The sequence below is a fragment of the Euprymna scolopes genome, chromosome 13 (assembly GCF_053919585.1).
Source record: "Euprymna scolopes isolate OS-2025 chromosome 13, ASM5391958v1, whole genome shotgun sequence".
NCBI lineage: Eukaryota > Metazoa > Mollusca > Cephalopoda > Sepiida > Sepiolidae > Euprymna > Euprymna scolopes.
The window spans coordinates 15,993,686-16,018,039 of NC_136494.1; the positions used below are offsets into that span (position 1 = coordinate 15,993,686).

General features: G+C 32.8%; 1 protein-coding gene across 1 annotated transcript in view; it reads left to right on the top strand.

Moving 5' to 3' along the window:
• LOC145291944 (protein lev-9-like) overlaps positions 1-24,354 on the top strand; it is a 1,240,163-nt gene that overhangs the window by 1,151,420 nt on the left and 64,389 nt on the right. The window contains exon 17 of the mRNA XM_080137869.1: positions 8,991-9,026. Within this exon, the coding sequence (XP_079993995.1) occupies positions 8,991-9,026 (36 nt within the window). The remainder of the gene's footprint in view (positions 1-8,990; positions 9,027-24,354) is intronic.

Genomic DNA, 24,354 nt, shown 5'->3' on the forward strand with positions numbered 1-24,354 from the left:
GTTTCCAGATTGGTATCTTGGGGCGCATTAATTTACTGGAAGAAGTGCACCCCTGTCTTTGTTAAGGCATGTATCTAGGAGAAGGTAACTCTGATGTAAAAACCTTCAGTCTGCTGTATACTCTGTCCTGTGGTAGTCATCTGCACCAACAAAGGTTAGTAGTAATACCAAAAAGTGTGGTTGGTTCTACACAAAGCCTTCATCAATATAAACAAATCATCTGAGTGGATTTCTGAGCAACTTAGTTGTTGTGGCGAAAGCTCATATGTTGAAATCCATGGGAGAGTCTATCATATATATATATATATATATATATATATATATATATATATATATATATATATGGAATCAAGTCTACCCTTGTTATTTTCGATCATTTGAAACCATAACAGCAAGTTTTAGTCTTCCTTCGATCAAGAGCAGAGGTTTGGGGAAATATCAGATATTTTGTAACTTATAAGCAAGACTAGAAAAAGAAATGACTATGATTGAAACATTTTATGGCTGTAAAAACTGCCAAAAATATGCTCTTGAGGAGGGATGGTCCTTGTAATGTGCTTCCTTAAGGGTCACATAGCCCACTACAAAAGTCAGCTCATTACCTTTCCAACGAGCCTTCATTCGTTAAATTCTGATTAATAGTCGCTTTGTAGATTTGGTACTTATAAAAGTGCAAAAAAAAGGTGGTGTGCATATATATACTGTCACGGGCACGTGGTGGCTAATTACGAGTTAGGTGGGTGGACAATTTTTATTATTATTATTATTATATACATATTTAAAATTTTACATTTACTACCCTAGGCATTTTAGAATATTTCGACTGTACTCGTAATTAACACTATTTATCTGAGGCTTTTTTTTGTCTTAATATACATTGCTTCAAGTATTTTTTATCCATTAATATTATTTTCACTTTGCAAGACCTTAGTATTCTCAAACACGATTTTTCGGAATTCAGAATGATGGCAGCCATGTTTTCCCAAAGTTATATTACCGTAACCAGTTACACAAGAACTCCAAAACTGATGAACGTATTCTAAAAAATATAATCCGTCGATACGTAGTTCCCGATGATAACAAAATATAAAATTCATTATCTTTTATATAAAAAAAAAACTGCAGACAATTAGCTTTATAATCAAAAACAACATTTCGCAGACAAATAACTTGTTAGAAAAAAATAACAATCAATGTAGTTTAGCAACTGCCCATTAAGAGAGAGTATCTCTAATATTACTAACTTACATAGGCTATACTACAAACACGTTGTCGCAAAGACTAACTCTCCACCTCTCCGACTCTAGCTCAATATTGCAGCATTTAGGAAAACATGGCTGCCATGATTCTGAAATCCGAATAGTGTTAATTATGAGTACAGTCGAAATATTTTGAAATGCTTAGAGGAGTAAATTAAAAATATGTATATATATAAAAAAATAATTGTCTGCCCACCTTACTCGTAATAAGCCACCACGTGACCGTGACAAAAATATGTATATATATATATATATATATATATATATATATATATATATATATAAACTAGCAGGGGTACCCGGCGTTGCCCGAGTGTTTGTTTCCGGGACGGGGGGGGGGCGGGCAGTTTTAAAAAATGTTATGGTAGGTAAGTAGGAAGGATCAAACCCGGAGTCATGAGTAAAAGTAGGAAAATAAAGTGTGAAAAAAACAAAAAAAAAACATCTGCAACGTTAACAGTTCGGCTACCAAGAAAAGTCCATTCCAGTTGTTTAGGAAAAAAAAAAAAAAAAAAAAAAAAACGACTACGGTAGGTCGGCGCGAACGTGAAAATATAATGTGAATTGTCCAGCACGCTAACCACTACGCCACAGAGCACTGCAGCTTAGTTTAGTGATTTTAAATAACTTCACATGAAAGAACTACGAAGCCAAACCGGTGTTCTCTTCTCAACTGTTCCTTGTGAACGATCCCCAAACGGTGTTAAGTGATGGCAGGGGGAGGAGGAATTTATTAGAGAGAAAATATTTTACCACTTCCATTGATCTTAACCGATTTTGGCCGTGACTTCTCAGCAGAAAAAGTATAGAAATCTAAGATTATCGAGGAATTTGAGAAATAATAAGCCTATAACACACCTCAGATATTGTTCTGCCGTTTGTGCATATTATATTTGCATGAAATATCTTGATTTTTAATCCTATTAATGTCAAAATCAGACGAGAAAAAATGAGTTCATTTTATTTATATAGAGATTACATTTATTCCTAGGAGCGACAGAAGAGATTAAAAACATAATTTTTACAACACACTATGCCCGAGGATGATGGAAGTATTCTATCAAAAGCGTTTGTTAAAGAAACATATGGATCCAACCTTAACAATTTTGAGAAAAACGCCAAAAAATTATTCAGAGATTGGAGAAGGTAAAAAAGAAAATAGTGAAACAGAAAAATTCTGTGATTTTTAATAACACTTGTCTTAATTATATATATATAGTACTACCTGCCTCATGGTCGAGTCACCGGCGACTAAACTGGTTCCCCCACCAGACTTGTTTGGTGAGGAGGGTGGCTAATCTCCTTGAAGGATAAAAAACAAGACCTTCCAAAGGGCGAATGAACCCTTTTTCGGGGTCAACGGCCAACTAGCAGCGTGTGTGTTTGTGTGTATTTATGTGTGTGTTGGGGTGGAGAGGGCTCCCCGTAATCCGTGGTGAAGGCCACTTTTCTAGGAGAAGCAAATCTCTGATTTAAAAAAACATAAAGCGGGAGACCAGTACCCGCATTAAGCTGGTCTGCAGTTTAATTTGTTGCTGGCTATCTTGCTCTTGTTTATTACTGGATCTCAACATTTTGAACAAAGAGAGAGACTTAGCTGTCGTACAAAGCTAAGATTCTGCAACATCATATGTGTATAGATACTCCCTCAGGCATTTGTCAATTAAAATGGTCCTGTGGTGATGGAAGTCATTTTTGGGCTCATGGACTTTAAGTGTCTGAGAGAGTGGCACTCGTTTGACAAAACGTTGCAATCATCAAATATATATATATACGAATTAGTAGCCTCTTATTTTTATGGGACGTATTTATTTATTTTTATTGCTAAATATCATTACATGCATCAAATGTATACATTTAATGCATGTAATAATATTTAATAATAATAATAATAATAATAATAATAATAATAATAATAATATATTTATATATACAGACACATTAGAATACATTGATATTACGAGGGTCGTTCCAAAGGTAAAGCCTCCTATTTTTTAACTCAATTTGAATGAGATTTTAATTGTTACATTGTCTTCGTCATCATTTACCTGCAATCGTAAAATGTAGTCATTATTGTCACTGTCACAGTTTTCATAAAAATTAGAACCATTCGGTTTTTAGTACCCTCAATTTTTTTTCATATTTTTTCGGCACGTCATCATCTTTCTCAGAGTTATAGGAGTCACCACTTACTAAGGCCCAAAGATCACTCGAGGATAAAGGTTAATAATTGTCAGATGGTCAGTGAAACAAAACTGTAGTGATCTGTAATGGCGAAAATTGGTCACAAATTTGATTATCTAAGAGGACGACTCAACAAGAACTTGTTTACATTAGACTTGAAAACCACCTTTTTGTAGTCAGAAAGCATCCCCCGGTGTATAGAGCTCTACAGGTGGGCAGTTCTTGGAAAGAAACTTTGTTCATGGAATTTTCGTGAAGGGTTTATGAGTGTAAGGTGCTTAGTGGGACATGAAATGTGGTAAAATTTGATTATGTAAGAGAATGGTTCAACAAGACTGGACGTATACTAAATATAATTAGATTCTTCTTAGACAATAGACCATTCAGATTGTCATTGATGAACATACATACAAGCATCAGAACATTAATGCAGTAGTGCCTCAGGGGTACATCCTTGACCCACTATTATTACTGATATTCATAAACGACCTCCCTGATGATATTGTGTCCGAGATGGGTATATATGCTGATAATGCAGCACTCTTTATTATGCACGAGGGAAGAACGGATGTTTTTTTTTTTTTTTTACACAGTGATCACCACTTATCAAGGCCCAGAAGCCACTCAGGGATAAGGCTTATTGTAGGTACATTACGTTAGTGTGGAGATTTGATGAAGTGTTTACTTAAGGTGGCGGTTCATTAGGAATTTGTTAACGTTGGAGTTGAACACATCCAAGTTGTAGTCTGGTGGGAAGCAGGCAGACGGAACAGAGTTCCACAGGTGTGCAGTTCTAAGAAAGAAGCTTTGTTCATGGAATCCGCGTTTTGATTTAGGCACAGATATAGAGTGGGGGAAATGTACATAAATCAAAGACAATGGCAAAATCCTTAGAAAATTACCTCCAGACTGCGGTGGAATGGGGCCGTAAATAGATGGAATAAAGTGTTAAGGTTGCATCTGAAAGAAACAGGGATAAATAAAGTCCTGGTCAGAGATAGGTTAGTTTGGTAATCAATTTCTAAAAGCTGTCCAATACAAACATTTAAGCAATGCTAGTAAGACTAAGCTGTTCTCCTTTAACAATTACAAGATGCCACTTAAACTAGCAATACCTATGATAAAATACCACCCTACCTAAGAATTCTTCCTTCAAACTCCTCGACCTAACATTTATGAGCAATATGGACTGCAACAAATATATTGAGGACATTGTGAAGACTTCTGCAAAGAAGATGGGTTCCCTCTATCGAGCTAGAAGACTACTCACGCCTAAAAGTATCCTGGGCATTTACATGGCTACCATTTGCCCATGCATGGAGTATTGTGGCCGCATCTGGGCTGGCGCATTTGCCAATATTCTTTCCGTTCAATCTAATAGATTCCATTTTGTCAGCTAAGCTCCAACCCCTGTCCCATCACCACAATGTTGCCTGTTTTACAAATATTTTGATGGACATCTGATGAACTCGTTGCACTTGTGCCCCCTCAACATACATATCCCTGACAAACCCACTTAGCAACAAAATCTCACCCCTTCACTGTTGAGGGCCCTAAATGCCAGAAAGCTTTCAACTCTAATAGTTTCTTCCCTCGAACAGCTAGATTTGGAATTCCCTTCCTGCTACCTGTTTCCCTTACTGTACTGATATGCAGAAGTTTAAATGAAATGTAAACCAACACCTGTTAATCTTTCCTAGGCATGGTTCCAAATAGTAGCCCCGTACGCCCAAGTGGCAATGTGCCTTGTTAAGGCAGTCATGAGTAGGACTATGACAACAGCATATTCTTTTCCTTGTTTTGATTTTCATGTGTATATCTATTGATGTCTTATATGCTTTTATATAGAGTGATGTGGTTCTCCTTTGATTAATTATGTCTAACTGTGTCGGATATATTATAGAGAGTAAAAACAATGAAAAGAATATGCTGTTGTCATAGCCCTAGTCATGAACAAAAAAAAGATCAACAAAAGAAAACAAGAACTTGTTTACATTGGACTTCAAAGTGAGCCCTGTTGTATAGAGTTCCACAGGCGGCCATTTTAAAGAAAGATATCTTGTTAATGGAATTTGCATTTAGTTTCAGGGATAGGTATATATAGTAGGGGAACTATTGATAGTGGTTGCAGCTAGATGAGTGTTTGTTGACAATGTTTTACACGAGGGCATAGATTGAAGATCAGTTGAGCACTTGCTGTGAGACTAACGATAGAACAGACATATAATCGCAACGCCTCTTCTGTGAAGAAGAGGCTATATGGAGTAGAGAAGTACATCGCCTTGACTATGGAATTTCTCGAATCTTAAAAGAAAAAAAAAAAAACTGAGAAAAAGACTTATCTTTCATAACAAAACAATAAGATTGCCCAGAGGAGCTCTATCCTTAACTTGGCATGGTGGCTTGTGAACAAAGCTTCCACTGTGAACCAACCGGATGTTATTATGTTTCATTATGAAGCGCAAAACATAAACCGGAAGTAAAACAAAGGTCAAGGTCAAATGTATTTATCTAGCAATGTATTACCACTTATCAATGTTAAAAACGACTTGAATACAAGGGTTAATGAGATGGATAGATCAACAGTGAATAATGATGAATAATATGAGGATTTGAACAAGCAGAAATTCTACCCTCTCCATAAAGTCTAATAGATTAGACTTTAGCCTGATATAATCACTATTCATAAATCCAATCTAAGCCTAATATAACCACTATTCTTAAAGTCCAATCTAAGTTTAATATAAGCTCTATTCATAACGTTCAATCTCAGCCTTATATAACCACGCCTCATAAAGCCCAATATAAGTTTAATATTACCACTACTTATAAATCCAATCTAAGCCTAATATAACCACTATTCATAAAGCCCAATCTAAGTTTAATATGACCAATATTTATAAATCCATTCTAAGCTTAATATAACCACAATTCATGAAGTCCAATCTAAGTCTAATATAACCACTATTCATAAATCCAATCTAAGTTTAATATAACCCCTATTTATAAAGTTCAATTTCAGCCTTCTATAACCACGCCTCATAAAGCCTAATATACGTTCAATATAACTACATCTCGTAAAGCCCGATCTAAGCTTTATATAACCACTTTTGATAAGGTCCAATCTAAACTTAATATAACCAGTTCAGTCTTAGCATAATGCAAATGTGACCACCTATTTGAACATGTATATTTATTTTGCAATGCTTCAAAAACATTTTTCGTTCACTGCTTCTGAGTCAATCTGCCACTCTTTCTATCACTTTACCCTATCAGATGTTGTTTCTATCTTTCTTTCTTTCTTTCTTTCTCTCTCTCTCCCTTTCTTTTAATGTTCTTCAGCTTTGGAGCTTCTGCTTTTTTTTCTTTCTCCTTTCTTCTCCTCCAGGCTTAGTTTTTATCTTTTCGTTTCCTTTTTTGATTGTACTTTTTCTCTCGTTGGCCTCTTTTTAGCAATGGACGCTTCGGTTCAAGTTAATTTGCATTATACATTTTCAGATGACAAGAATTCATTTATATTTCAAATGATTTTTTTTTAGATGAGGATTGATAATTTGTATTATTTGGACTACTGTTCTCCTGTTTCTGTATTTTTTAAATAACGATTAATTTTTTTGTATTATTTCGTTTCCTTGCACTGCTGTTTTCATCTTAAGTTTTATTCTCAATCTAATCTCTAAATTTCTCCAGGTGTATCTTGTCGAATATGAATCTGCATGGATTTTCGAATGGAACCCTTCATTTAACCATCTGAGGTAGCATGTTCTCGTTTCGTCAGCTATGACTGAATAGAAGCTCTAAGTAATTTGCCGTTGTATTTAGAGCATCGTCTGCATGGAGGATTGAATGTTCACTCTCTCAAAGAGTGTAACTTAAATTAATTTTACCAAGTACTTTAATCGCTAGGCCACAGATCCTTGTCTTGGTCGATGGAACGAGAGCATGCTACCCTCATAGATTAAATGAAGAGGGCCATTCGAAATTCAATGCAGATTCCCGAGTTTGGCGGGAAGATTCCCGAGTTTGACGGGAAGATTCCCGAGTTTGACAGGAAGATTCCCGAGTTTGACAGGAAGATTACCGAGTTTGACAGGAAAATTACCGAGTTTGATGGGAAGATTACCGAGTTTGACGGGAAGATTACCGAGTTTGACGGGAAGATTCCCATGTTTCACAGGAAGATTCCCACGTTTGACAGGAAGATTCCCACGTTTGACAAGATACACCTTAAGAAAGACATAGATTACATCAACTGAAATCAAGATGAGAACAGTATTCGGAAGTATCCAAATAATATGAATAATGCTCTCATTATAAATGCCATGCTCACAATGTAGACATGTGGCACGATGCATCAAGTCATAAAGTTACAATCAGTTCTAAACAACTTTTACAGGTTGAAGGTGATACTAACTCAGCATAAGAATAAAAATTACTTAATACTTTGTTTTGGAAATCGCTCCAGACAATGCATGAAGCCACTTCATATAAGGATCTAAAATAGAAATAAAAACTAGTTCACGACCAAAAAGTAGTCAACAATGAGGATAGATTTCGACCCAAAAAGCAACAATTATTTTGATTTTTGTAAGAAACATCATTTAAGGAATGTGAGGAGTAAAGAAAAAAAATAAAAGGTTGTGAGGTTGTATTTCTTACTCTTCAATCAAGAGAGTAACAAGAAAATTTACTTTAAGGCAAAAACTAGCCAATAATGGAATAAATTCTGATCCAGAAAGCAGCAGTTATTCCCCCTTTGTCAAAAACATGAAATGTGAGGACAAGAGCACAAAATAAGGAAAGCAAAAATTATGAGGCTTGCAAAAGTAAATCCAACAACCACTTTCTACTCTCCTACCCGATCATGACTGACAGAACGAGAATAATCTACCATCTTATTCTTCATGTATAAGGTCTGTTTTTTGCAGACATTGATGATCATGGCTCCATAGTCCCTTTTCTGTTTGGACAGTTCCACCATGATGTTATTTGCAATATAATACCTATAGTAGACTGCAAGTACTTGCTATAAGGGGCAGGGTTCGTATAGAGTGGGTAGTCATGGTAATTGCACCCCAATTAGTATCATTTGCCTAACATAACGACGAGTTGACCAATTCCGGAAGAAACTATCAGGCTGCTTCAGCAGTTCATCCATCACCTACCTGCCCTGACTTCACCTACCCTAATCGAGGAACTAAGTGTGTACTCGACCTTGCTCAAGGGTCTCTCACTGGCTAGTAGATGGAAGAAGGCGCCTTCTTGCTCCTGATGTTGGAACTGCTTCCACCTCACAATCTACCCTAAAAATTACATTAAAAGTTCAGTTTGAAATTCTATATAGGTTTTGGAGTTTAACATAAAAATAACTGAATTTACAAGATGCGCTCAAATAAGGTAAGAGGTAAAATTGGTGGACACGTTGTAAGAATAATGTTTAAGAAGAGAACAATTGTCCAAATAATAATAAATATATATATACATTTTTTTTAATTATATACATATATTTCATACTATTATACTAATTATCGTTGTTTTTCTATTCAGAAAATGTCGGCCGATCTACTCACCGGCCGTCTACAGGTAATTTTAAGCATATTCTGTAACATTCTGAGAATTTCTGACTCAAACCACACAAGTAGATTATTTTTATTCTGTGTTCCATGCATTTTAGATATCTAACAAGGGTGTTTCTTCTGAAACATAACAAAAATCGAACATTGAAAAACTGAATTTCAACTAAAAAAAAGCAATATTATCTACTTACTTGTGATGTCGAAATTAATAACATATTACTACATCATTACATAAAACATTTACTTTCACGATCCAACAATTTACCATCATTATTTTGAAATAGAGCCATCAGCAGGCATAGAACTGCCTAACCAAGAAGAAATGAAAGCACTTGAGGAACATAAGACTTACAAATACATATTTAGGTGTTCTGTAAACAGACACCATCAAATCTATAAAAACGAAAAGAAAACAAGGAAACTCTTAGAAACAAAATTATACATCTTGGTCAAAATGAAAAATATCAGTGCTTGTTGAAATAAAAAACTGAAAAAATTGAATTTCAAGTAAAAGCAATATTACCAATTTAACTGTCATGTCGTGTTTTGATTAGTAGCATGTTACTACATTATTATATAAAATATTTACTTTTACAATCCACCAATCGACCATTATTATTTTAAAATCACCTGATTTTATGCAGTTACCTCCCCTGCTGCGATTAAAAAAAATCTTCTGATCATTATTCAAGTCAAACTTGTAATTTATTTCAAAAACAATTTACACTAATAATGAATGTCATATTTCATAATTTTGGGATATGTTACCGATTTCGACATGAGAATTAAGTAGATAATATTACTTTTAGCTGAAATTAAAGTTTTTTGATCTTCGTTATTATTCGGAACAAAATCTTCTAGTAAGCGATAATTTATTTTTCTAAAGTTACTTCACCTGGTATCGAACTCATAACCCACTGATAGATTTAACGATTCTCACGCACTTGTTGTACCGTGCTGAAATAATAACGTTATTATTTAAAAAGCCATTCTTAACATGGGGAGGGGAGGGTGTTTTGTAACTATTCTGTACTTTCCCCTAACAATTTGATAATAATAAAAAAGATATCGTAAAACTTGAAAATACTATTTTAAAAAATAGCGCGATACAATAATTTATCCTAAACCAACGGCTACATCCAGTTATCTGTTGAGTCGGACGTGAAGTTGATGGAATAAAATGTTCAGTTCGAAATTCTCAGAATTCTTCAGATTATGCACAAAGGTCGGTGAATTATGTAAAATAATGTCACGTGACTGCAGAATTTTTAATGCTGTTTTGAGATGGCGTTGGCATTGATTGTATGCACTGTGTATGACCAAGGCGATGTCGAGATTTAACATCTGGAAGGCTCTATTGAAGACAAGGTTTCCAACTAGTCAGCAGGTACATTAGTAGCTGGTTTTAGTCATGGGATGTTATCAGTTTTGTAAAGGGGGTGGTGGTGGACGTCGCCAGTCGTAAAAGTATTATCAATAGGTGCCAACGAAAAACCTGAGCATAAAAATGATTCGCGACACACGAGAACAACATAAATCAAATTGCAATCAACTTGAACTAACGTGTTAACATGCATGAAAAAACTTATGCTTTATTTAAGACAGTAATTATTTGATATAGATGTGGAGTATTGACCTTCGCTGCGGTCGTTCAGACCAATATGAAGTTAGTAAGGATAGAGTTCATCAATGTGTAAGTACCCCCCTTTTTTTTTAGAAAATGTCTAGAAATATTTTTTTTTATTTTGGAGTCCCCACTTATCAAGGCCCGAAGGCCACTTGAGGATAAGGCTTAATGAATGTATGGTGGAAATGTAGTTATCAATAATGGTGTAAATTGGATAAAATTTGATTATTATTTAATTTGTTTACATAGGATTTGAAGGCTATCATGTTGTAGTCAACCGGAAAGCAAGCCCATAGAACAGTATTTCAAAGGTGGGCAGTTTTAGGAAAGAAGCTTTGTTCATGGAATCTGATTTAGGCACAGATAGAGAGTGGGGGAAAATCATAAATAGCAATAGAGCAGAGATAGTCTCACAACGTCTTTTTCTGTGGAAAACAAGTTGCAGGAAAGAGAAAAGGGCATCACCTACTAGGTTTTAAAGCCGGATATGAACTCCAACAAGGCAAGATCAATCCATCCATAGCCCTTGAGCCCCTGGGGGGGGGCATAGGCAATCTACAACTTTTGTAGATGGTTTTGTAGTCAGGAGTTCTTTTTACAGGGTGAGGGTGCTGGCCCCACATCCAACCTTCCAAGAAGGTACATACAGCACCTAGCCTTCCCAAATGGTCACCCATCTGGTACTGGCCAGGCTCAACATTGCTTAACTTCGGTGATCTGGCAAGAACGTGATTGTGCCGTACAACAAGGCAAGATAGTCTGAAATAAATCCTGTGTCGGGATAAAAGAGAAAAATTGATAAAGCAGAACTTCCATGTGCATTAATCCCGGTGCACATAAAATCCATGGCGATTTCCTTAAAAAAAAACTCACAATCTTAGAATTCGGATTTTAATTTGTGTTATATCACAAAACCTCAGCTGAAATAATTTTGATTCTCTTTAAAATCTACCTCAGAGTAATCAGATTGAAATTTTACTGTTGGATATGAGACGGACAACAGCCAGTGATCTTGCTAAAAATTAGTGACATTAAGAATTATAGTTTAGAGAAATAAAATTGGTCACTGGAATGTAAAAATAAGTTTTAGCTAAAATGTTTAGAAAATTAGCTTAGCTAAATTATTAACAAAATATATAGTAGATTGACCTTAAGCAGTTGGCCTACATGACCATAGGTCACGCGTTAATGAGACGTGTCGTTGGACCACTGACGTCACTGGAACTGACAGGTCAAAGATTAGAGTTGAGAGTCTAGGGGTTGTCGGCAAACGTGCATTGGTATGAGCTCTGAACGCCTCGAAGCGAGGCTAGACAAAGATAAGTATGTAGACACGTAAGGCAGACTCTTGGGTAACCTCGAGACAAATCTTAAATAAATTTATATGTATAAAATATAAATTGTTGTCCTGTGGTTCATCAGAATCACTCATGTAAAGGAAAGTTTCAGGTATGTCTCATTGATCTATTGTGTTCATACTTGTTACATCATTAAAACACCCAGCAGTTTAAGACAGATGACCTCCCGATAAATAAAAGTATGAAACTTCCAATATTTTTGGCCACACCAGCTGTGTAATATAAACACTTTCGCTACCCCGCTATCCAGCATATACACATTTTGATACTGTGACTATATAGCATTACCAACTGAAACTGATATCTGTTGACTGACCGGATAAAAATTGCCTTTGGTTATGAAGAAAATGTAGTATCTGTTCTGATGTTTCCCTTAAAAAGCGCCTCTTATTGTGGAGCTTAATTTTCCCCACATTAAAAACCGACCTTGTGTTTAACTTTGACCCCATGGGGAGATCAGTAAATAGAAAACATTGCCTCCAGTAGAGCATTTCAAATGTTAGACCTCCCGGCATGATATTGGTATGGCCTTGCGTATGACCCATGTTTTTTTTTTTGTTTGTTTTTTTTTTTTTGCTGTTTTCTTGCTGCGTTGGAATGGGAGAATGGTCTAATTGTTTGTCTTTCATATAACGCTCATCCTGCAGAACAATTCTCTCTTCGCAAAGCGAAAACCTTTTTAGACGTCACTTAATCAACTTTGAACATTGCCTTCTTATAGTTTGGTAAAGAACAAACACAAAACCAAGAGAAGAAGAATGAATTTCACCTTTTTGTTTTGATACTGGCATGGGATTTTGCAGGGTTTTGATTTTTAAACAAAAGAAAATATTTGTCTTTATTTTTCATTCAAGTTTTCTAATTTTGTAAAAAGATTTCCTACTAATTAGCCCAATATCCAGACTTAGTTTGAATGTGATTTAAAATAGCATTGTGAATTAGACCCAAAATTCAAATACCCTGACGTCTGAAGCACACGCGTCTGCATGAAACCATGGTGATAGTAAATTACAAACAGCTTATCCTTTTAAATAATATATATATATATTATTTATACATATATATATATATATATATATATATATATATATATATATATATATTATTTATACATTATAATGTATAAATAAATATATACTAAATAATATATATTTATAATGTATAAATAAATAAATATATATATACTGAATAATATATATTTATAATGTATAATAAATATATATATATATTAAATAATATACATATATAATAAATAACAAATATATATATATGCATATATTAAATAATAAATATATATATTAAATGATATATATATATATATATAGAAAATAATAAATATATATATATATATTAATATATATTAAATGATAAATATATATACTAAATAATAAATATATACGTATATTAAGTAATATATATTAAATAATATACATTTATATTAAATGATAAATATAGATACATATATTGAATAATAAATATATACATATATAAATATATACATATTTAATAATATACATTTATATTAAATGATAAATATATATATATATATATATATATACATATATTAAATAATATATCTACTATTACATAAAAGTAACTATGTCTATGTGAGTTCCTTCCCCATAGCTTCCGAAATGTCTGAGCCTATCTTTTGCAAATTTCACACAAGGATAATTTTATGTCTGGCAGTGTTCTTAGATAGTTTTTGTATACAAATTCTTCCGATAAGTATCAGAAATCCAAAAAAAATTCCATCTTTAATATAGACTATTTCTCTTAGAGATTATAAAGAAGAATTTTTACAGGGAAATATTTTATATTATACTGATCAAGGGAGATAATAAATATCAGCAAATCACTTCTTACAAAAAAGCAGGTTTATTGTAATCTGGAGATAAGGCTTAGTGGTAGAGTATTCGAGTACATATCGAATGATCCCTTGTTCAAGCTCAGGTGTACATCAAAATTTTATTTTATTTTTTTTACGATAAAAGAAGAGGTACCATTTAAACTCGCGGCAAATCATTTCTTCATTTGCATATTTTTGAACCAAACATTAATTAGAAGTGACTTTTCCAGGACATTCATCGTCAAGACCAATTATCAGCTGACGTGATATTATAAACAAATACAGACGGGATTTGATGAACGACATTATTATTATTTTTTCTTTTTATCTATTTTGCAAATCAGTCCACTGGGACAAATTATACCTCGTAACATATCTATCAATAAAGGCTTGATTCTATAATAATACGTATGCAATCTGCATAAATTAAAATATCATTTTAAGTGTATTGTACCACCGGGCCACGCCAAGAGTTTAGCTAGTATACATTTGTTAAATAATATATATTTATATATGGTATTAAAAGCGGAGTGAAGAGACCTAAAAACTCGACGTTTCGCCCGTTTGGTGCAGGCTTTTTCAAGAGCAAAAAAATATTCGTTGATGAGAAGGTTAGTTAATTCGGGGTGTATATATATATATATATATATTAAGAGGTGGGGGTGATCAGCATATTTATTTCCATGTAAATAATGAAATTATTTATATCCATATATACATTATATATATGCCTATTAATTAAAGAAGAATTTAGATTTGAACCGTTGTCAAATTTCCTCCACTCTATAGCTGTGCCTAAATCAAAACGCGGATTCCATGAACAAAGCTTCTTTCTTAGAACTGCACGCCTGTGGAACTCTGTTCCGTCTGCCTGCTTCCCACCGGACTACAACTTGGATGTGTTCAAGTTCAATGTTAACAAATTCCTAATGAACCGCCCCCTTAAGTAAACACTTCATCAAATCTCCACACTAACGTAATGTACTTGCAATAACCCTTATCCCTGAGTGACTTCCAGGCCTTGATAAGTGGTGATCACTGTGTAAAAAAAAAAAAAAATTATTTTTAACCAGCCTACTCTTCCGTAGAGCACAAGCTATCTCGACACAGCCCTTTGATGAACATGGCTGACTGGAGGTTAAATGGTCAAATGTTGAGGCCCTTTACTGGAGAAGATTAAAGATGGTGGTGAAGCTTCAGAACCTTGAAGATGTGGTTAACTTGCTACTATTATACTTAGAAAGGGAAGCCCTCACAACATAGCAGCAAATGCAGGAAAAAGACAAGGGAAACATTGCCTTGGTAGAAGAGCGACTGAAATTAGGATTCGTAGAGGGACTCTGTGAGGTACTTGGCAAGCTTTCGAAGTTGAGATGGATTGGTGAGTCGGTGACTTTGCGTTGAGTGAGTACTTTTAACCAGCCTACTCTTCCGTAGAGCATGTTGATGAAGTTATTTCTGATATTTCAGTACTCATTTTATTTAGTTTTTAATAGATCAAGCTGTTTTTTTTATATAAGTAGGTACAACTAAACTTCTGTTAAATGTTTTGTTTGTTATGCGGTTGTCTTAGCTGCGTTTAGAAAAAAAATTTTAGAGCTTTTTCTTGGCGTTTAATAAAAAATATGGCGGGTATTGTAAATCTTTAAGAGAACGTACTATATATTGGAAGTCTTCTTTTAAATCTTCCTTGCTCAGTGCTCTGAGGTAGAACCCGATTACTGTGCCTTTTTTTCCACTTTATCATTATGGTACGACTAAAAATGTATATAATCGTGTTTTTTTTTTTGTTTATGGTGAACTTTAATAAATAAAATGAATTAGAAAAGAAAAATGTTAAAAATCGCATTTTGATATCGGAAAATAAGCACACATTGTTCAAATTCCCGATTCCAATTAATCGCACAAATAGTAAGCATTCAATTTTTCTCACGCTCAAGTATACACATAAATTCCTACAGAAAATGGGGCTATTAAGCCTGAGATAGTGATATGGGATAAGAGGGGGAAAGTAGCAACCCTAGTTGAAGTAAGCGCCCCTAATGATGCTGGCCTTAACAGAGCAGAGAGGGAGAAAATAACAAAATACCAAACACTTATGTACGACATGAAAAGAAACTGGAATCTTAAGAAGGTATCAATCATAACCAGTCATTATAGGAGCAACTGGGATAATGAAAAAGAATTGAAAAAACTATTTGGCGAATATACCCGGTGAACCAAGTGCAAGAGAAATACAAACAATAGCACTTAAAGGAACAGTTAGAATATTAAAAAGATCTCTCGGTTGGAGTAACTAAACTAAAGGGTGAATGTTTGGCATTCGGTAGAATGCCCCATCCCCAACAAAAACAAAGTGATTAAAAAAATTAAAACAAAAGAAAATAGTGGCATGTGTATAGGTACATATGAAAGTAAATGCACTGCATGCAGTAATTGAAAAATATCTGTTTATTTTTGCAAACGGTTACGACAGTAAATATATGCACGACGTACAAACGCTGATGCAGTGGTCGTTTAGTTTCATATAAAGTGATTCTATCAGTGAGAAAACGTTTATCTTTGATAAATTTGATTTTCAAATTCTTATCACAAAGAATATCTCTTATTCTGCTCTTTCTGTTTTTATTTTTATTTTTTCTACGTGACGCAGAATTTTATTGGATTCCGGAACTGTGTGATATATGTGTTTAACTTTACGAAATCTAAATTTGCAGAACGACTACCAGATTTTATCTTGGCATATATTTTTGTCTGCTGTTTGCTTGATAACATCGTTGCTTTGTTTAGCTAACAGTAAATGTCTTCGCTTTTGAAATGGCATCGACAACAGATGCTCAAATACGTTCCTCTAACAAATTACAGCAGTAATACCGCATTTAATGTTATCGTTGGGAATTCCACAGTGGACTTTTTCATATGTAATATATTGATGTTGGCATTCTGTAGATGTTCAGCATAAATAGAGACGCTATGATATTACTGTAGCTCTTTTGTTAAAACTGCAAATGTATTTATCAAAGCTAGTAGAGACCCCCGGTGTAGCCCGGTCGTAAAATATACTTAAATATAATATTTTAATTCTTGCAGATTTCGTATATATTATTATACAGTTAATGTTCTATCGATTTTTATATATTATAAAGTTGCGATTTCAAAAATAAAAAAAAAAATATCCATATGAATTGCGTGCATCAGCTTGAATCGAAACCGAAACCAAAACTTATGAAGAATTCTTGATAAAATTATTTATTACAAGAAATGGAAGTCCATAACAATTAAACGACAGCCATTCGGATGTAATCGTGACACAAAATAAATAACACACACGCTATCCTATTAATATATACTAGCGGGACATGTGGAAATTCCACAGGGGACTCATTCATATGTAATATATTGATGTTTGTATTCTGTAAATGTTCAGTGTAAATGGAGACGCTCTGATACTATTGTAGGTTTTTGGTAAAACTGCAAAAGTATTTATCTAAGCTAGCACGAACGCCCGGCAAAGCCCGGTCCTAAAGTACGCTTAAATATGATATTTTAATTCTTGTAGATTCGTATATATTATTATACAGTTAATGTTTTATCGATTTTTATATATTATAAAGTTGTGATTTCAAAAATAAAAAATATATATCCATATTATTTGGGTGCATTATCTTGAATCAAAACTGAAATATAAAGTTATGAACATATATATATATATATATATTATATATATATATATATATACAGTTTTATTTATTTTACATATGCATTGATATGTCACTACACATTGATGAATATGTTTCTGTCAGCTAATTACTAGTAACTAGAGACCTCTCCAACTGATATTGCTTATACAAAAGCTTAGTCCGTAATGAAAATGATTAAGAGATTCAGCAATTACCAAAAAAGTTTTATCAGGAGGGCACATTGCATGTTATTGAAATTAAGAAATAGTCTTTAATCCTTATTACCTACATTCTTCGAGTTGTCCAAGAAAACGTGTGCCTTCCATTTCATTCTCCAGAGAAGATTTTCAATTTTCATTGTGAAAAAAGTTGATGATTCCATTTGTTTTAATTGCAATGGTTTTTAGCGAGGTGTTACTAGCAACTGGCTGACCAAAACATGCTCATGAATGTGTAGTGACACAGTAATGCTAATGTAAAACAAATAAAACGTATATTTGAAAAAAAAAAATACAAAATACTGTTAGAAACCCACCGAATATATATCTGCCTATGTCACGGTAACATATCGAGTTTCTAACAGTATTTTGTATAGTTTTTTTTTGTATTTTTAACTCATTTTCCCAAATTTAGCGTGTTCAACAGAGAGTCGGGCGCCATTTTAAATTTTCCAATACATTGGTAAACACTGTATGTTTTTCGAGCTGAATAAACATATTATATTAAATAAAAACACTAAAAACTTATCCAGTTAGGTAGAAACGTAACTTATCTTGCCTTTGATAACATTTATTTGCTATATATTTGTTTTTTGACAACTTTTTCGAATCTATGTGTATAGTAATACAAGCCCGATTTTTTTTACTTACAAAAAGTTATCTGTTTAGAAAAAATAATAATAATCGCATGCACATGTCTGGATGAATTAAAATATAATATTTATACGTATTTTACGACCGGGCAACGCCGGGTAGCCTGATTGTATACATGTAATGTTCACCAAATTGTGCAAATGTGTGGGTGTGTATTACAATCCTAATATCTGACAATTATTGTGTTCAGTGAGGAACGGATGATATAACGGCATGTAAAGAAAATTCTTGGTTATTAATAATTTTTTTTAACTTTCTTTTACACCCCCTCTTCCTGCTCTATTCCCGCATTCAAAATTTGACTCTCCACCCAACTTTCGCCTTGCATAATAACAGCTGATTTGACGGAATGCAGCAGACCTTGATTCATAGAGTTTTATTTGTTTATTGTTTTATTTTTATATATATTTTACTTTGTTGCATCCGGTTTGCAGCTTTTATATATATATATATATATATATATATATATATAATTTGCCTATTGTTATCTTTTGTTCAAAATACACATTGTGGGTCACGCATTTTAAACGGCATTTTTCCCTTTTGCTGCAGTTACATACATACGACAAGCATTAATTGTGTGCATGCACGGTTATACAAAGCAAACACAGACAGGATTAGAATTTTTATATTATGTGTCTCTATATTTCATTCTGAAACTACTGAGCCGATCTGGCTGAAATTTTTGTTATGATAAGGTGCAGCTGCAGCGATCTATTATTATGATATCCGTTTGGTGTCCGGTTAAGGTTTAATATTTAAATTACACTCGTAGATATATACAATGTAAAAATCTCACCCCGATATAAGAAAAAATAGTATAAAAATGCGAAAATTTACACTAAATCATCTTGCACGTTGGAATAAATTCATTACAAACTCAATAGTGTGCCTCTTAGATGAGTTAAAGCTTTTTTTTATAATATATTTATATATATACTAGCACCCCGCTCAGCGTTGCCGGACTTAAATATGCTTAAATATGATATTTTAATTCACGCAGATTCATATTTATTGGCCCTGTCTGTGGAGCATTAGAATACGCCGACTGCCTCCCTGCAGAGGGTAAAAGTCCCTCAATGGGGGTCCTGGATATGACCTTAAACTATATCCAGTGGTGAGGCCCCAGCTTGTGGGCTTTGGGGAGTGTGGAGCCACCCTTTAATTACCATTGCTCCCAGGTCTAATCTGACCCGGAGTGGTAGTACCTGTTAGGGTCCCAACTATGGGTTAAATAGAAACCGACGTGAAAAACAACAAATATATTCTATTAAAAAAAATTTTCTTCAAAATCTTTAGATTCGGCATTAAATAACCCGAAAAGGGTTGATATGCCGTAAAACAAAAACAAACAACCAACCATAACATCCTAACTTAAATAACCCGAAAAACAAAAACAACCAATCATATTTATTACTACAGAGCAAATTTTATATTGATTATTATATTGTACCCAATGATTTCAAAAGTTAAAAAGAAAAAAAATGATTTCAATGCCATCAGCTGGAATCGAAACTAAAATATTCAGTGTTCCAGATAAAGTTGTAATTTAGCGTTTCAGCCTTCGTCATTAACTCCTGAACAATCGCTGATGGATAAAAAATGTCTCAGAATTAAGTGACTCCAAACTAAAAATATGCATGGTCGTATGCTGTGAAGTTAATCGATTTATTCCTGCCAAGATCGACTGTTTTTTTTATGTTACAGGTTAAACACCAAATTGAAAATGTTTCCAGGGTCAAATATGAAATTTCTAAAGTTGTAAATATTCAGAGAGGACTTTGGTAGAGACTTTGCGCACACACATACACACACCGACAAGATCATATATATATATATATATATATATATATATATATATATATATATATATATAAAAGTGAACGTGTCTGTCTGTCTGTGTGTCTGTGTACATTTCCCTACGCAATAACTCTGTCAATTTTTAGTCTATAGACTCGAAATTTGAAATACCGGGTACTGAGATTTGGGAAAATTGATGTGACGGGTGTCAGCCAGAAATTTGGCTGTTAAGGGGTCAAATTTCAACGATTTGACCTTTAAGAACTCTACCAAACTCCTCCGACAATTTTGGATCTAGACACTTGAAATTTTAGATATAGGTTCCTTGAACATGGATCTAACTTAATAAAGTGATTTGAGCCCGAAACAATAAATTTTAAGGGGTCATAATAGGGGTCAAAGTTTTAAAAAATTAACCATTTTTTTTTGTGTTTTTGCTTTTTTTGCACAGCATACACCTCCAAACACCCGAGAAACGCCGGGCACCCCTGCTAGTATATATATATATATAATAGTCGTTATTTAGCGTTTCAGTCTAATAGCTTACTAATATATATATATATATATATATATATATATGTATAGATCATCGTATAACGATTAGATCACTGTCTGACTGACCTAAATGAACATTTAAAATTAAAATATTTAAATTCAACGTTATTTCACTCGGTTAATGGTAGCCGAATTGGTACGGTCTTCGCTAATTGAGCCAGAGATGTCTCGTGTTGCGGGGTTCGAATCGTTCGACTAGTGTTAATCGTGACACGCGGAAGATTCCCGAAAGGATGAAACACTAGTGTTTGTAGGCATTTGATTATTATAGTAATATATATATATATATATATATACCTTATTTGTTTTTAAATAAGCAGTAATATGTTGCTACAGTCATGAGCATGTTTCGGTCAGTTAGATACTAGTAACTGGAGACCTCTTCAAGCGATACAGCTTATACGAAAACAAAGTTTGCAAACTACTTCCGCATTGAGCACTCTTGTATTAAAAACGTTATACTTCAGTGATTACTTAACCCCTGGAAAGCAATAACCTCAGATTATGTGTAATATTTTTTTTTTATTTTCCTATAAACTTTTACTTTTCTTTCAAAAATATTTACAACTACCATTTTAAAAAATTGCGCTAACCAGCAAAATTAGATTTTTTTTTATCTATATATTCCTTTTGCTAAAGTTTTTTCTCAGATGAGAAGAGCCTATCTTTGAAACTCCATGGAATAAGGAATTTTTCTCATTTTTTTTTCGTATTCCTTGTTTGAATATTGCCAATTTAATTCTACAATACCGTGACGTCTATTATTTTATATATATATATATATATATATATATATATATATATATATATATATTTCTGTGGGTTAAAACATTTTCATCATAGATTCTACGCACTTATGCAGAATATGGAAACTATGCATAAATAAGATTCAGTGTAATCGTAGAATGAAAAAAAAAAATCCAATAAGAAACTATAAAATGAATAAGTAATTAATTAACGTTCGTTCTTTAAAGTAATATGTAAATTAGTTAACCTTCATATAGTCGCCCGCATATCCATGGTTGAATATATAAAGAAGTTCGTTTTAATAATTTTTAAATAAAAAAGTAAGCTTTTAATATGTCACAGCGATAAAAAATTCAATATATATATATATATATATATATATATATATATCAGGTTTGAGATGTAGGGACTAATGAAGATAACGACGGTCTTAGTGCTCAATAACAAGAGCAAAATATATTTATCATTTGAGGGTAAACAGTTACATATGGTCGCTACAACTAGCCATCTGTTTCAGTCAATGAGACTTTCTTAGGCGACCCAGAACCCATCGATGCTACAAAGAAGTTTTTTCTTTTTGACGTCGATGGGTTCCAGGTCCTCTGAGGAAGTCTCATTGACTGAAACAGATGGCTCTTTGTAGCGACTATATGTAACTGTTTACCCTCAAATAATATGTGTGTGTATATATATATATATATATATATATATATATATAAATAAATAAATATATGTGTGTGGGCGAGAGAGAGTGTGTGTGTGTGTGCCCCCGCATATAATTTTTTTATGTTATTTATCTAGAATTCATTAAAAAATATTTTGGCTATGATCAAAGTGTAGTATCTGTTCCATATAGATTACTATTTTCTGTTAATTTCAGTGTTATGTGACTAGTAGTTTAAAATTTTATCAGTTAAATACTTACAAACATGACTACATCTACTGTTTTTTTTTATATAAATAAGTTTTGAGGAGGAAAATGCCTTTAAAAGTGCTGGATTGAATGTTATCCCTGCAGTGTATATTAACGGTTTGTTTATTTTGCATAGATAAACATATTTCGATTATAAACAATGTTTTTGTTTTCTTTTTTTTTTCTGTTCTTTTACTGTTTTATATATAACTCATTTTCCACCATGTTTTCAATTATTCATATATAACCTGAAATATTATTCAAGTAAATAATGCAACGTTTCTATTTTCTGTGTAGATTAATTCAGCATTTATTTTATAAAATACACAACAGTACCTATTTTAAGAACGATTTAATGTTGGATATTTGTAATCCCCATATATGCGTGCGGGTTATATATATATATATATATATATATATATATATATATATATATATATATATATATATATATATATATGAAATTTATTACTGTGAGTCCAGAATGAGTTTACAAATTGTTTCAACTAGAGGAAAATCCTCAAAGAGAGGAAAAATCCAACTAGCATCATCAGAATTCATAGATGGACTAAGTTATAAAGTCAAATAAAAATGGAAAGATCGTAGATAAAGGGGAGTTAGAAAAGAAGGGGGAGTGGTGGGGAGAGGACGTTGGAGTTTAAAGTAGTAGGAGTGTATTAAAAAAAGAGAGGGGTTTATAATTAAATATTAATTATGTGTAAATTCTTATATACGTGTTTTTTAACGGTTTAAACTTAAAAGACGCTACTTTTGTTGATAACGGCATAAGTAACAGTTAATTTAAAGGATCACCATGGCAACAGGTTGGAGAGTTAATGTTAGTGAAGGAACGGGTTGAAAATGGGGTTTAAAGTAATTTGGCCGGGCGGGGAGAGATTGAAGGATATTTATTGTTTATAAAATGGAAAGAAAAAGAAAAGGAAAAATAAGTTAATGAATTATACTTTACAGGTTTATTTTGATAGTGTAATGATATATATAATTAAATATAATAAATAAATTAGCCGGGCAGGTAGAAATAATACGTTACAGGTTTATTTTAATAAAATAAAATAAAATAGGTGAAGGAACGGGTTGAAAATGGGGTTTAAAGTAATTTAGCCGGGCGGGGAGAGATTGAAAGATATTTATTGTTTATAAAATGGAAAGAAAAAGAAAAGGAAAAATAAGTTAATGAATTATACTTTACAGGTTTATTTTGATAGTGTAATGATATATATAATTAAATATAATATATATATAAATAAATTAGCCGGGCAGGTAGAAATTATACGTTACAGGTTTATTTTAATGAAATAAAATAAAATAGGTGAAAGCTTAAGTAAGTAACTTAAATAATAGAAAAAAAACATTTTTAATAAGTAACACACAAATATAAGCACACGCATAAATATGTACAGCAAATGCACATACGTAAATGGGGGAAAAGCACATGCGTGATCACACACATATATATATATATATATATATATATATCTATATATACATATACATATATACACAAACATACATATACAAACACATATATATATATATGTACACATACACAGATACGTAAAAATACACGCATATATACATATATAAACATATATGCAAATACACATACATCCAGATGCAAACACTTACACATACATATATATATACATATACATACATATATATATATAAATATAAATTAGCTGGGAGGGGGGGAATTGAAAAATATTTTATAAATAATTTTTAAATTTTCAGGCGTTGTAGTTGAAGGAAAGAGAGAAAGAGAAAAATATAAATTAATGAATTATAAGTTACAAGTTTATTTTACTAATATAGAAATAGGTAAGAATATCAGTAAGTTAATCAAATAATAAAATTCATAAAATTATTAGGGAGATATTTATAATAAGTGAATAAAACACATTCACACAGAAAAA